General features: G+C 34.7%; 1 protein-coding gene across 1 annotated transcript; it reads left to right on the top strand.

Annotated features, from left to right (window-relative positions):
• Positions 1 to 1,064: 1,064 nt before the first annotated feature.
• LOC7473033 (protein ALTERED PHOSPHATE STARVATION RESPONSE 1) lies at positions 1,065 to 6,258 on the top strand. The gene is made up of 4 exons (XM_002299658.4): positions 1,065 to 2,215; positions 2,448 to 2,623; positions 3,517 to 3,740; positions 5,284 to 6,258. Exons 1-4 carry the CDS (start codon positions 1,315 to 1,317, stop codon positions 6,071 to 6,073), a joined length of 2,091 nt encoding a protein of 696 aa, XP_002299694.3. The 5' UTR covers positions 1,065 to 1,314; the 3' UTR covers positions 6,074 to 6,258.
• Positions 6,259 to 14,295: the final 8,037 nt, after the last annotated feature.

The following is a 14,295-nucleotide window of genomic DNA, read 5'->3' as shown; positions in this document are numbered from 1 at the left end:
CACAAGATGATATTTGCAAATAACACACTGAGTTATTGCACCTACATGGTTGTGTTTTCCAATGCATCTATATAATCCAATGCATTTATATAATCCAATGCATTATGAGCCTTTATATTCTAGACATAATCGATTGAGATGTAATATTTTTTTTATATAACATTTATTAAATATTGTTAATGTTATTATAGATGATTGATGAGTGCTAATTAATTTTTAAATTTATTTATTAGATTCATTACTTATTACGAGAAGTTTGAAGAGCAACAACCACTATTTATGGAGGCATCGATGAGATAATATGTATCTTGGCCAACAATACATTTAATTTATGTTGCGGTGGATTTTAGGAGGTAGGGGAAGTCGAGAATCTCAAAATAATTTTGAAAATATATCAAAATTATTTATTGTATTTTAAAATTTATTTTTGATATTAATACATTAAAATAATATAATTTTTTTTTAAAATAAAATAAAAATAAAAATAAAAATAATAATAATGAAACGATAGTTCAGCCGCAATTCAAGACAGGAGGTGAACAAGGATACGTAAAGTGATATGATTTTCTTCCTTACATGACTAGAAGTTACCATGAGTCTATTACGGTAAAAATAGAAAAAGAAAACGTGCTTTGCTTGCACCTGCCAGCTCACTCCATCTCGACAAATCCTACCTATTGGAGGAAAGGAAAAGAAAAGGATCCACAGTACGAGTAACAAGTGGCAGATTAGACTTGCCTTGTCCATTAAGATAAAGAAAAATGCAACTCGACTTGTTTCTGCATGCACACGCCTCAATTCATTCCTTCTTTCCTTTTACAGTTACAGATGTGGATTCTCTTCGCTTATCTTCCTTCCTCCTGGATGCCTACACTTATTTATTAATTTGCTCTTTTTTTTAATCGTATTTTAAAAAGTTTTTATATTCTTTTTATTTTACTTATTTCTTTTCATGGTTTTAGATTGATTTAATATACCACGATAAAAATAAATTTTACAAAATAACAAATATTATTTTAATATATTTCTAGATAATTTTTATTTAATTTAATTTTTAAATATTTTTAATATAATAACTTGAAAAATAAATCTAGAAAACATTATTTTAATATATTATTAAATAAAAAATATTTTAAAAAGTAAGTTCTCCACCAATTCCTAACTTGCTATTAAGTTAAACCCCCAGCAGCGATGACCGCCAAATCACACTTTTCTCTGCTTCTGAAACTACATCACCTCCCTCCGGTAGCCAGACTCCGACGACTCTGCTTTTGGTTAGGTAAAGTTCAGTTGCAGATAAAATAAAAATAAAGAATGGGATGTAACCAATCGAAGATAGAGAATGAAGAAGCAGTATCAAGATGCAAAGATCGAAGGCACTTCATGAAAGAAGCTGTCTCCAACCGCAACGCGTTCGCCGCCGCGCACTCTTCCTACGCCATGTCCTTAAAGAACACCGGCGCCGCCCTCAACGACTATGCCCAGGGCGAAATCCACCCTCTCTCCTCCGCCGCCACTGCCGCCACTGCCGCGCCTCCTCCTCCGCCTCCTTCCTCTGTCCTTCCTCCGCCGCCCCCCAATAACATGGATTTCCAGACTTTACAGCGGTCGACGAGCATGCCGGAGATGAAGATTCAGAAACCGGAGATGAATAAGCCGGTGGAGACGATACACGAAGAGGAAGAGATGGAATATGAAGCTCATGATAATGAGAGGTTAGTGAGAAAGAGAAGCAGTACTGGTAGTAACAGAGGCAGTTCTGGTAGTAACAGAGGAAGTTCTGTACAAGAAAACCACCATCAACAGCAACAGCCCCAAGATAACCATTGGGATTATTTCTTTCCACCCATGGATAGCATTCCGGGACCGACTTTGGCGGGACCGCCAGAGATGGAGGAAGAGGTGAGGATAAATAAAGAGCAGGTGCAGAGGAAAGTGTATGAGGAAAAGGTGGATCCGCCACCGATGGTGGTGGAGGAGAAGATGGAGAAGGCCATGGAGGTTCCGGTTCCGGTTCCAGTGCCGGAGATGAGTGTGGGAAGGAAGATGGGAGGAGGGGAAGGAGGGAGGAGGTTTGTGAAAGGGATGAACTTTATGGAGATATTTGTGGACCTTGATGATCATTTTTTGAAGGCATCTGAGAGTGCCCATGAAGTTTCTAAGTTGCTAGAGGCCACGCGATTGTATTATCACTCAAATTTTGCGGACAATAGAGGTAATCGGACCTTGTTTGTTTCTGTGTGTTTTCTTTTCTACTGTTCATTCATTGTTTCATAATTCTGATTGATTTTCATTTCTTGAATTGTTTATTTTGATGTAATTGCTTATCCCAATATCTATCTGCAGTGATAGTTTTTTAGAAAATGTTTTTGTAGTTGGATACTTTAGCAATGGGATGGTTCCATTATGTCCTGTCATTTTAAATAATCCTGTCCTGTATGTTGTAGGACATATTGATCACTCTGCAAGAGTAATGCGTGTTATTACATGGAATCGATCATTTAGAGGAGTTCCTGGTCTTGATGATGGGAAGGATGATTTCGACATAGAAGAGCATGAAACTCATGCAACAGTACTGGATAAGATGCTGGCATGGGAAAAGAAGCTTTTCGATGAAGTGAAGGTATGGTGCAATGTTTACATTCTTTTCATTTTACATGAGACGGCTAATTGTGTGTTTTGGCCTGCCTGTCTTCTTTTCAAATTCTTGAATTGGCCAATGATACATGGTACTTCCTTCTGGTATTTTCGTATTTGGTTGCTTATGTTTAGCCCATAGAAATATTTAAATCATTTGTTATTGTGCATGCATAGCCTTATTGAATCTGGATTACCTTCTTATGAAGCTTAGTTAATCTCAATAGAATGGTGAAATTGTTTGTTGTTTGGTCAACTGTGTTACGTTTGCAGAATTAACATCTTTAAATTTCTGCTTTACAATATGTAGCACTTTGTAACTGTCATCAATGATGAAGTTGATGATAGCTCGGGGTTTTTTTACCTCGCCGTCAAATTAAGAAATCTGCTATCTATAATTTCTCAGAATCTCTATCTGAAGCAATGTTTTGATTGTTTCAAAAACTATAGTTTTCTAAGGAGTGAAAACTGATTGTTTTTTCTTTTTGTGGACTACCAATCTGCAGCTACTTCGTACTATGCTGTAGATCTAGGAGCCCAACAAATTTGTCTGCCAACAACAGTAATTAATTGATACAATCATGCAATTTTTCCTTTATCATATGTTTGGCCTTTTTGTCTGCCTACTTGTTTTGACCCTATTTATGTCGACTGGAAGAAACACACTGGTGGTTAACTTCCATTGCCACATGAAACTGCATTTAGTTGCTATGAATTGAAAACTTATTGTCAACATTAATTAAAGCTTAAACTCATTAGTTTTCTAGAGATGAGAGTTTTCCTGGAGGGGTTTGGCTAAGCTCGTTTAGTTTTCTGTTTTTTTGTCCTTCCATGGTTTAGGAGATGAATCTGACATGATGTTTGGCTGCGGCTTGATAGGCAGGTGAATTGATGAAGTACGAGTATCAAAGGAAGGTTAATTCGTTGAATAAGCAGAAGAAAAGAGGTACAAACACTGAATCACTAGAGAAATTAAAGGCTGCTGTAAGCCATCTGCATACAAGATACATTGTAGACATGCAATCAATGGATTCAACAGTTTCAGAGATAAACCAATTACGTGATGAACAATTATATCCAAAACTTGTTGAGCTTGTTGACGGGTAAGTTTCTCTTTGGATTAGTGGAAAAATGAATTTAAATGGTTAAAGTTGCTTGGTTTCTTCTTTCCTAAGGTATAAATTTTTATGAGACAGAATCCTCATGTAATTTTGTTTTGAATAATTGGTGATAGAATGGAAATTAAAGACGTATGAATGATAGTAACATAAACCTTATAAATGATGTTATGAGGCAAATCAAAATGCCAGGGGTTGCATGGAGTTGTATGATTAAGAATGTTTGGTTCTTTCACTTATAAGCTGGCTAATTAGGAGATATGCTGAAAATTATTTTGTAAAATTTTAGGTGATTGTTACAGGATCATCATAGAACTTAGTGACATCTTTGTCACTGTGCTTGGAAACATCTTTGTCACTGTGCTTGGAAGGGCTTAAACTAGATTTGCACACCATGATGGAAAGATATTACACACTCCTCAACTCCCTCTCCCTCACCCTCTCTTTATGATATTCTTAGTCAAGGTTGCAGAAAGTTGCATAAGTTACAAGTATAAGTGTGAAGGTTGTAGGAAATTGCTGTAAGTAACAGAGTTGGCGGAAAGTATAGAATGGGTAGATAAGTGGCAACAAATACAGTCTCCTGGATGTTCCTCACCACCAAAAAGTAAAGCACATGCATTTACTTGTTATGTCAACATGATTGTGCATGGCTTTGATGGTTTTGATTGAATCATGCACCAAATCATATTTTTTTTAAAAGGAGAATTTTGTAGCAAAGGGTGATTATTAATAGAAAAATGTCATGAAATGGTGGTTTTAGAAAAGTTTTACAAAATACCAGAGAAGAGTATGTGATGTTACTAGGGGCGACCATCTTGCAGATAACAGAGACATTATGCTTATATGTCATCCTTCACATGAATGTCCTTGCTATTAATATCTTTAGGGATCAATCTACCATCAGAACCTATTGAGGGTAAAGCTGGTAAAGTTACGAGAAAATGATATTTGAAAAAAGTGAAAGAAAAGAGTATGGGGTCCTAAAGAAATTACATAAAATTTTCTGAGAATAGAAGAGAGTCAAAAGAAGGGGAATATTTAGCAAAATAATGGTGAAAATCTTTAAAATGTTGTTGTTCAACCAAAAGTAACACAAAAGGTGAATTGATATCTTTACCCATCATGTGAAATTGCTAGTTTAGGTGGTTTTAGTGTTACTCATGTCATCGATGGTTTTTGAGAAATGTGGTGAAGGTTGCAGTAAGTTTGCAAATCACCCAAGTTGCTGTAGGAAATTGCAGTTTATTACTAAAAGAAGTTGCGGAGTTTTTAATTTCTACAGACATTTTCATTTCAGTTGATTTCTGTTTCCCTTGTTTCCGCTTCTGCATCATTCAACATTGCTTTTTGAAGGCATGGAAAATTGAGTTGTATGCTTTTAACAAGCATTTACTTGAAAAAAAAAAAACTGATGTAGAAAAATAAAAGGCAGTTTTGGCTTGAATCCTGGAGAATATTGACTGCAATTTCCACGTGAAATCCGTACTTTGTTTAAACCACACATTAACTGTTGTATGGATTTCAGGATGGCCACAATGTGGGATACCATGCGATATCACCATGAGGCCCAGTCTAAGATTGTAAATGCCCTAAGAGCTTTGGACATTTCACAATCTCCCAAGGAAACTAGTGAGCATCACCATGATCGTACCTTTCAGCTCTTGGTTGTTGTGCAAGGGTGGCAGTCACAATTTTGTAAACTTATAGATAATCAGAAAGGATACATAAGGGCCCTGAACAGCTGGCTAAAGCTGAACCTTATTCCTATAGAAAGCAGTTTGAAAGAAAAGGTTTCTTCTCCACCAAGGGTCCAGAACCCCCCCATCCAGTCACTTCTTATTGCTTGGCATGATTTTTTGGACAAACTCCCGGACGAGGTTGCAAGAACTGCTATAAATAATTTTGCCTCTGTAATTCATACCATCCTGCAGCATCAAGAAGAAGAGATGAAGTTGAAAGAGAAATGTGAGGAAACAAGAAAGGAACTATTCCAAAAGACGAGGAAATTTGAAGACTGGTACCATAAGTATATGCAGCAGAAAATGCCCGCTGAATTCGATCCTGAATTGACAGAAGACAAATCTGACAATGATGCTATTGCAGATAGACAGTTTGTTGTGGATGCAGTGAAAAAGCGCTTGGAAGAGGAGGAAGAAGCCTATAAGAAGCAGCGCCTTCAGGTGAGGGAGAAGTCTTTGGCAAGTATTAAAACTTGCTTGCCAGAGCTCTTCAGAGCCATGTTTGACATTGCGCAAGCTTGTTCAGAAATGTATAGGAACTTGAGGTTCATATCACAGCGCCGAAATGCAGGCTAAAAGTGTTTAGCAGGATATAGGATTTTGTACACTTTCTTGTATACCTTGCAAATGAATATCCAAAGAAAATATTGTATTTATAGACTGCTTGTATTATTTGCAGTATAATCAACAGTTGTACTGGAATTTTGGATCGAACAAGTCCCAAAATCATGAATGTATTCATAAAATTTGTTGAGTTTCAACTTTAGGAGATGTCTTTACTTTATTTTCAGTTCTTTACTGTTACGACTATGGATGACCTGCATGTATGACGTTGACTAGCTAGCCTACAGTTGACCCAAGAAAATCTAGCTGCCAACATTGCAGGATAATGGAAATTGTCAAGTTGACGCATAAATAATACCATCATAACCTAGACTCGAATTATCCGTGAACTATCTATTGCTAAAATCTTATTTGGTCATTTGGTGGCTTAATGCAACGTAGTTGTGCTTCAGATTGGGAATATTCAACTGGTGGAATTGTGTTTCTGGTGTCTGTTGTCCTCAAATTATCATGTAGTGCTTTCAGTTTGGTCAGCATTGTTTCTCCATTTTTTTTAGTTTCTCTCTTCTTTGTCATGATTCGTCTGGGTTCTGTTAAATCTACGAACTTTTGTACGTCCTGATCACTGTGAAATGGATCTCGATGAAGTTGTGAATCTTCATTTTCGTACAAACCATCTTTGTATCAGTGGGTTTTCTCCTTTCTGCTTTCAAATTCAGCTAGAAAGATGAAGTTCCCATACCTATAAAGCCTTGAAACAGCTCAAGTTGAATTCTTTAAACAAATAACACGTCTGTGCATACAACTTGGCGAACTTGTATACAGAGCAGTGAAACAGAAACTTGTCAACTATTAAGAATTTTCAAATTCCTTCAGGGCTTGCAGTAATTGCTTTTGCGAGGACTCTCTGATGAGGGATGCTGCCCGGAGAAACAAAGTGGTTTTGCGTCCTGCTTTCTGTTTCGTTGTTCAGATTCACCCCTGCAGGCCTTGAAGGGTAAGCTCTTGCCAGTCTCTTTGCTTTAAATGGTTGAAAAGAGACGGAACCTATAGGAAATCTTAAACCAAAATGATCCCAAGACAAGCACAAAGGGAAATAAGAGCAAAACGTAGAGTTCCCTTTGATGGATAAATATAGTTCATGCTCCTGCTGTATTGGATATGTATCCAAGGCATGATTATTGATGGAGAAAAATCCACTAATTCATGTCAGATATGATTATAATTATCTGCCTTTATTTTGCCTGTTTAACGGGATCATAACTTTCTGACGTGATAAACAAATAAAACTAGCTAGTTCATAGAAAAGCTTGTTAATATCATGTGCAGTTTTTGCAGATGTTTCCACGAAGAACATCCCTTCTCTTGAGCGAATTGCTCACCATCATGTAATTATAATAGAAAATGAAAAACAAAAATAAAAGGACGAGCATATGAATTGTCTTCAGTACAAATCAACAAAAAATATGCATAGCCAATTTCTCACAACCCTCCTAATCAAGAAGAAAGACTTGCAAGTCTTCAGCTTAGCATGCATGTTCATGCCTAATCGTCTTAACGATTGTTGCTTCCATTTCAACATAAAATAGAATTCTTCTAGTTGATTTGCCGTGGGCTAAACCAGGGGCATAATTAAGGGGAGGCAAGCGTGTCCTGCAAAACATTTCATTTTTTTATTATTTAGTGCAGGAAGGTGAAATATTTTTTATTTTAAATAGATAGGTCCTTTCAATAGTAAATTACTATTTCCTTTATAAGAATTAAACATATATTTGTTATTCCTTGACTTTAAAACTCTTTATTTTATGCTATCCATGTGGAAATTTTAACTAAATTGACTATATCGTCTTCTCTCTCTCTGAAACCCTACCATAAAAGATAAAAAAATAAAAATAAAAATACAAATTGCAAGTGGAAAAGTTGAAGCATTCATCTTTCATCAAACAAAATAAGATAATTTGTCATTGGTAACCCAAAATTAAAATCTATTTGTGTTTTGTTATGGGATGTTTGTTAAGAATTTGATGAGGTTTTTTTATAATTCTGTCATTTTTTTTGCTTCTTTTTTCCCCTAGATTTGCTAGTTTTACAATTTTTTTGAATTCTTGTTATAGTGAATGCTTCTTCTTTTATTTTTTCTAATTATTTGGGTATATTTTATGTGTTTGTTTTGATTATGCTTGAATTTTTTTTATGTTTTGTTTTTGGCAAAGCCATAAAAATTACCAATTTTTTCTCATGATATATGTTTTGATTTTAGGTTGAACAATGAACAAAATAAAAAGAATTGATTCTTTTTTTGAGAGCCATCTAGAAAGCCAAGATCAGACACATTTACTGTTAAAGGATTCAATTGTTGGAAGAAAGTTAATGATGGGGAACGGGGTGTTTTTTTGACTCATATGGAAAAAAAGTTCAAATTTAGCTCATAGATTTGCTGCTAAGTGCTTGGAAAATTTAAAAAATTAGTCATGTCATATTGAGAAGGTAGTTAAAAGGCAAACTACTCAATGAATTATAAATAATCGATTGTGTATTAAAGGTTCAATAGATATTGTTTGTTGGCTTACATTTCAAGCATGTGCTTTTAGAGGGCATGATGAACATCAAGAATAAAAAAAACCAAGGTAATTTTCTTGAAATGACGGAACTTTTAGCATCATACAAAGAACAAGTAGGTGATCTTGTTTTGGGTAATACTCCATAAAATGCTAAATATACCTCACATCAAATTCAAAAAGAAATTTTGAATGTCTTTGCTAGAAATGTTTAGTCTTCAATTCGTCATGAGATTGGTGATGCAAGATTTTGTTTAATTGTTGATGAAGCTCGAGATGAATCTAGAAGAGAGCAAATGACCCTTGTTATTAGGTTTGTTGATAAAAATGGATTTATATGAGAACAATTTTTGGATATAGTTCATATTAAAGATACAACTACTTCAACTATTAAGAAAAAGGATTTCCTTTGTTTTATCTCATCACAATCTTGATGTCCAAAATATTAAGGGTCAAGGGTATGATGACGCTAGTAATATGCGTGGAAAGTGGAATGGTTTGCAAGTTTTATTAATTAATGATTGCCCTTATGCATATTATGTACATTGCTTAGCTCAACACTTACAATTGACTCTTATTATTGTAGCTAGAGAAATATCCGATGTTCACATTTTCTTTCAAAATTTGATTTTTATTGTTAACATTGTTAGTGCTTCTTGCAAGTGTAATGATGAATTACGGGCATTTCAAGCAGCTATAATTAAATATTTAGTTGATATTGGTGAGATTGAAACGGGTAAAGGAGTTAATCAAGTAGGTTGTTTGCAACGACCTGGAGATAGAAGATGGAGTTTGCACTTCAAATCAATTTGCACTAATAAAAATATATGGGGAAACTTGCTTGGTTCTTGAAAACATTGCTTTAGATGGATCTACTTATTCTCAACGTGGTGATTCGGCCTTTTCATTTAAGTTGCTAATGTCATTTGATTTTGTATTCATCTTACATATAATGAAGAATGTTATAGGAATTATTGATGTGCTTTGTCAAGCCTTGCAACAAAAATCTCAAGACATTTTAAACGCTATGTATTTGGTGACTACCACAAATACTTTAATTTAGAAGTTAAGAAATGATGGTTGAGAAACTCTTTTAGAAGAAGTGACATCGTTTGTAAGCATCAAGACATTGGAATTCCTGATATGGATGCTTGTTTTTCTATTGTGGGACAATCTCGTCGTAAAAAAAAATCAGTAACAGTTGAGCATTACTACCAAGTTGATATATTTATAACTATTATTGATCAACAATTACAAGAGCTAAATAATAGATTCAATGAGCAGGCGATCGAATTTGACCTCTCATCAAGAGAAGCACTTCGACACAAAATTCAACTTTTTTGTTCATGGAATTTGACCTCTCTGCCACCATTTTCTAGCGACTCTCTTCTAAAAAATTCTAGAGACTGAAAAACAAAAAAAATAATGTATTGGACTAAAATGCCAAATCCTCATTGTATAGGAATTAAAAATAAAATACGTTCGAAACCAAAATTTCTAAAAAGGTTCCTTATGAGCAGTAAAATAAAGAAGGTTGTTGTATGTCAACCCCTCCCCTCTTTTTTTTTTTAGCAACAAAATAGAATTTTATTTTACTAAATCAAGCATTAACTTAATATTAAAATATTTTTTTGACACCATAAAAACATCATAATAGAGTAGTTGAAACAAATTATCATGCACAAATGTACAAATCCTAGTAGTTAATGCAATATGAAAGGATAAATATTTTTTAAAAAACTTAGTTAATTACTAGAATAGAAAATATTTAAAAAATAATAAATAAGAAAAACACTATTTTAATTCATAATATTTTGCATCTTATTGTACAGTGTATGTGGGAGCTCAATTAGATTTTTTTTTTTTTTTTATGATTATAATTATAATGATGCGCTCTGGTCAAAGACAAAATTTTGCTATAAAGGTGAATGTACGACCAAGCACTTAACACCAAGGCTTCAAAATCTTTTTGCTGATCATTGTAGACATACTTGAATAAATACTTGGGGAACATATCTCAATGTTGATATGAGCAGCTCTCGATTGTAAGCGACAACATTATTATTCTGATTCCATTCTTCGAAACATCAGAGCATCGTTGCGGCCTTTACCAACCACAAGACCAGCATATAGCTGATTTGACTTCTTGTACTATGAGGTTGTATAAAAATTTCATTTAATAGTTATATATAAAAATTTTATTTAAAGTTATATATAAAAATTTTATTTAATAGTTGAAGTATTGATTTGATTTTTCATATTATGACTTTGTTAAAAAATAATATAAATTATATATTAAAATTTTATTTAATAGTTTAAATTTTTAAATTGATATAACTTTTTGATATAATATTAGAGTTTTGATGATCAAGTGAATACGAGTTCGAATTTCATTATCCTCGTTTATTTGATAAAAATCTAACATAAGATAGTGTGGACCTGTGCAAGTTTTAAATCTAAAGGGTTGTCACTTGAGGAGGTGTATTAGAGAATAATATAAATTATATCTTGAGACTTTATCTAATATCTTAAATTTTTAGGTTGAATTGATTCTTTGAAAGAAGATGTTACAAACTTTTTTTTTGAAACCAATATTATTAAAACTAGCTTGATATAACGAGTTAATCTCATAGCCGGTTAATTTAAGATCTAAATTGGTTGAAGTTGATTCAATTAATCTGATGATCGGTTAATTCAAGATTTAGAGTTGTTGAAGTCTTTTAAAAAAAAACTTTTTTAGTCTTCTTATAGGTTATGTATCCATATATATATATATATATATATATATATATATATATATATATATATATATATATTTTAATCTGAAAACGTAAGGTTTTTTCTTAAGACTTCTATTATTAACGTTAGTTTAGTTTTAGAGCAAAAACAACACCGAATAAACCTTCAAATCATAGCTTTTGCAAGGAATTTGATCCTTGACCCTAGCCCTGCCACAAATGGTTCGAGCTGCTCAAAATATTACATTCGCCTCTTGTAAGTATAATTAGGGTATTGAGAATTGGCAAATTCGCAAATGCTATTTAGCAATATAGGAAGAACCTGACTGAAACTCTCAGGTGCGTATTGAAATTCAAGAAATCGTGGGCAGTAATCGTGATTTCGAGACACTTCAAGGACATTCATGCAATCTACCAGTGGGGTAGTGAGGTATTTATTATTAATCGTATTCAATCTACCAAAAACCCAAAGTGTTAAGGGTTCGAAGTTTACTAATTGTTCTGACAAAATATTGTCCTCGCTGTTGCTTTCGCATTGGATTCGCCACTCTGCTAGGTATCTTATACTGCTTGAATGCCCAGTGATGTTACTTTACTACTCCTGTTCATGCGCGCGTTAACCAGCTTGAGTAGCAAGAAATCATGTTTGACTTCGTTTACCGGTATCATTCCATCGTTTCTCAGCAAATTCCCGAGGTGGTTATAATTGTGGATATACAGTGAAGAAATATATTCTTTGCTTGCGATTTGGGTTGTTGGAATTTTCTTGGAAGGTGCTTGGGAGATAAGTCAACGGAACTTTAGTTCTAACAGGTCTTTATTTATTTACCTTTTCTTTCCTTTTTGTAGGGACCGGTGGCAGATAGAGATAAAGCTATTGCATTGAGCTCGACTTAGTTCTCAGTTACAAGCAAGATTATTTGTCATTAGCAAACATGGAGGCTCAGATGAAGGATTGTTCTGAAAATCCCATCATTATTTCTGACATGGGTACAAAGGGTCTACTTGGTCATTATCAGTTTGAAGACGGGTCATCTCAGTTTATTTTTCTGGACATTGATGAAGAAACAGGAGGCATCAGTATCAACAATCCCCTGAGTCTCACCACCGGCAGTTATGTACAAATCATCTCTTCATCTGAGGGCTTGCTTTTATTGTCTAGTACTGGGGAGAATCAGCTCAACTATCTTGTGTTCAATCCCTTGACTAAGCAGTCTGTGACTCTTCCACAGCATGGTATCGCCAGGCTGATTATCAGGTCAGGTCTCGCTTTTGATGGGAAACATTATCAAGTAGTGCTTGTACATGTTTCTAGAGATGAAGAGAATGGATTGGGCCCACTTCCTGGTGATATTGAATTGGAAGTCTTCTCTTCTGAAACTGGGGCTTGGAGAAATCATCGACCTTTCAGTTTGTCTCTGAATGTTGAGTTACCTGATAATGAGTTTCCTGAGCTGAACACAACCCCACTTTTTTCCAATGGAGCAATCCACTGGGAGATAAGCGGGCAGTTGCTTGTTTATCATGTTGAAGATGATTACTGTGAAGTAATTGAACTGCCAAATGTTTTTGAGGATTGGTCTTGGCAATCGACAATGACTTACAGGCGATGTCTGTGGGAATCTGAGGGGAGAGTACACTACACTTACACTGATTTTGATGGGGTTCATTCTTGGAATCTTCTCAAGGAAGATGAGCATAATGTTTACTCGCACCAGAACGTCTATGACCGTGAAAAATTCAGGTGGGCATTGGCATATACTATCAACCATGAAGACTTGGCAGAACAGGATCCTGATATTCTCAGTCTTGGTGATCAGTGGGAGCCTCGCAACATATCTCCTATTGCTTATGTTCAAGATTCCGAGACCATGTATTTGCAGCTTCCAGGAATTGTTGTTGCATACAACACCAAGAATCGAGTTTTGCTGAAAGTATGCAGGTACACATTTCCAGGCGTAGATTTTAATTGCTGTTCTTTCTTCCCCTCCATCCACAGAAGTGAGTGCCATAAGCAAAATGCAAGTAAATCACAAGTAGGAGAAGTGGTTGATTTACCTATAGGAGAAGAGGTGAATTCATTTTCATTTTAAGTGGAGCTTTATTGTACTAGCATTCTACTTCTCGTATACTTTGTATCGCAAATTCAATTTTATTTCCAGCTAATTGCATCTGGTCTTGGCACTATTTGTCTCTTAATTATGCGTTTATGGGCTCTTTTACACGAGATTTGTGAATCTCATATAAGTCAGGAGCATTATTTATCATTTAGTTTAAGAAATTGCGAATAGATTCCAAACAGGCTTACCGGCTTTGTTATCTACATTGGAAAATCACATATTCATTTTCCAGATAGAGGTTTTATAGATGATTGCTACAATTGAAGTGTCAATACGGCCCTTATTATGAACTGTGGTATAAAAGTCAATGAGTTTTGCTGGCTTGAAGTAAAATACGTTCCTTATTTCTAAGATAAGTACATCCACAAAAAAATTACTTCCGAGGATATAGCCTAACCTTGAGAAGATTCAAGCGATTTTAGATATGATTCCTCCCCATAAGATCAAAGAAGTTCAGCGTCTCATGGGAAGGCTAGCTACCCTTAACAAATTTATATCCAGGATGGGAAAACGCAACCTGCCTTTCTTGAAAATCTTAAAAATACATCACTAATTTTGAATGTACATTAGAATGCCAAGATGCCAGGAATCTTTTGAAAGAACTCAAGATACACCTCTCCTCCTTTAATATTTTATTACAACTAAGAGAGCATGAAAGCTAGTTACTTTGTCTTAGGATCTCCAATCAGGCAGTCAATTCAGTGTTAGTTAGAGAAAAAAAAGCGTACAATATCCTGTTTACTATTCTAGTCGAACCCTTATTGACGTTAAGACCAGATATTTGAAAACAAAAAAAGGTGGTTGTAGCTCTCGTAAGT

This window comes from Populus trichocarpa, chromosome 1 (assembly GCF_000002775.5).
Source record: "Populus trichocarpa isolate Nisqually-1 chromosome 1, P.trichocarpa_v4.1, whole genome shotgun sequence".
Taxonomy (NCBI): domain Eukaryota; kingdom Viridiplantae; phylum Streptophyta; class Magnoliopsida; order Malpighiales; family Salicaceae; genus Populus; species Populus trichocarpa.
The sequence above is the reverse complement of the archived record's forward strand: the minus strand, read 5'-3'. Positions and strand labels throughout refer to the sequence as shown.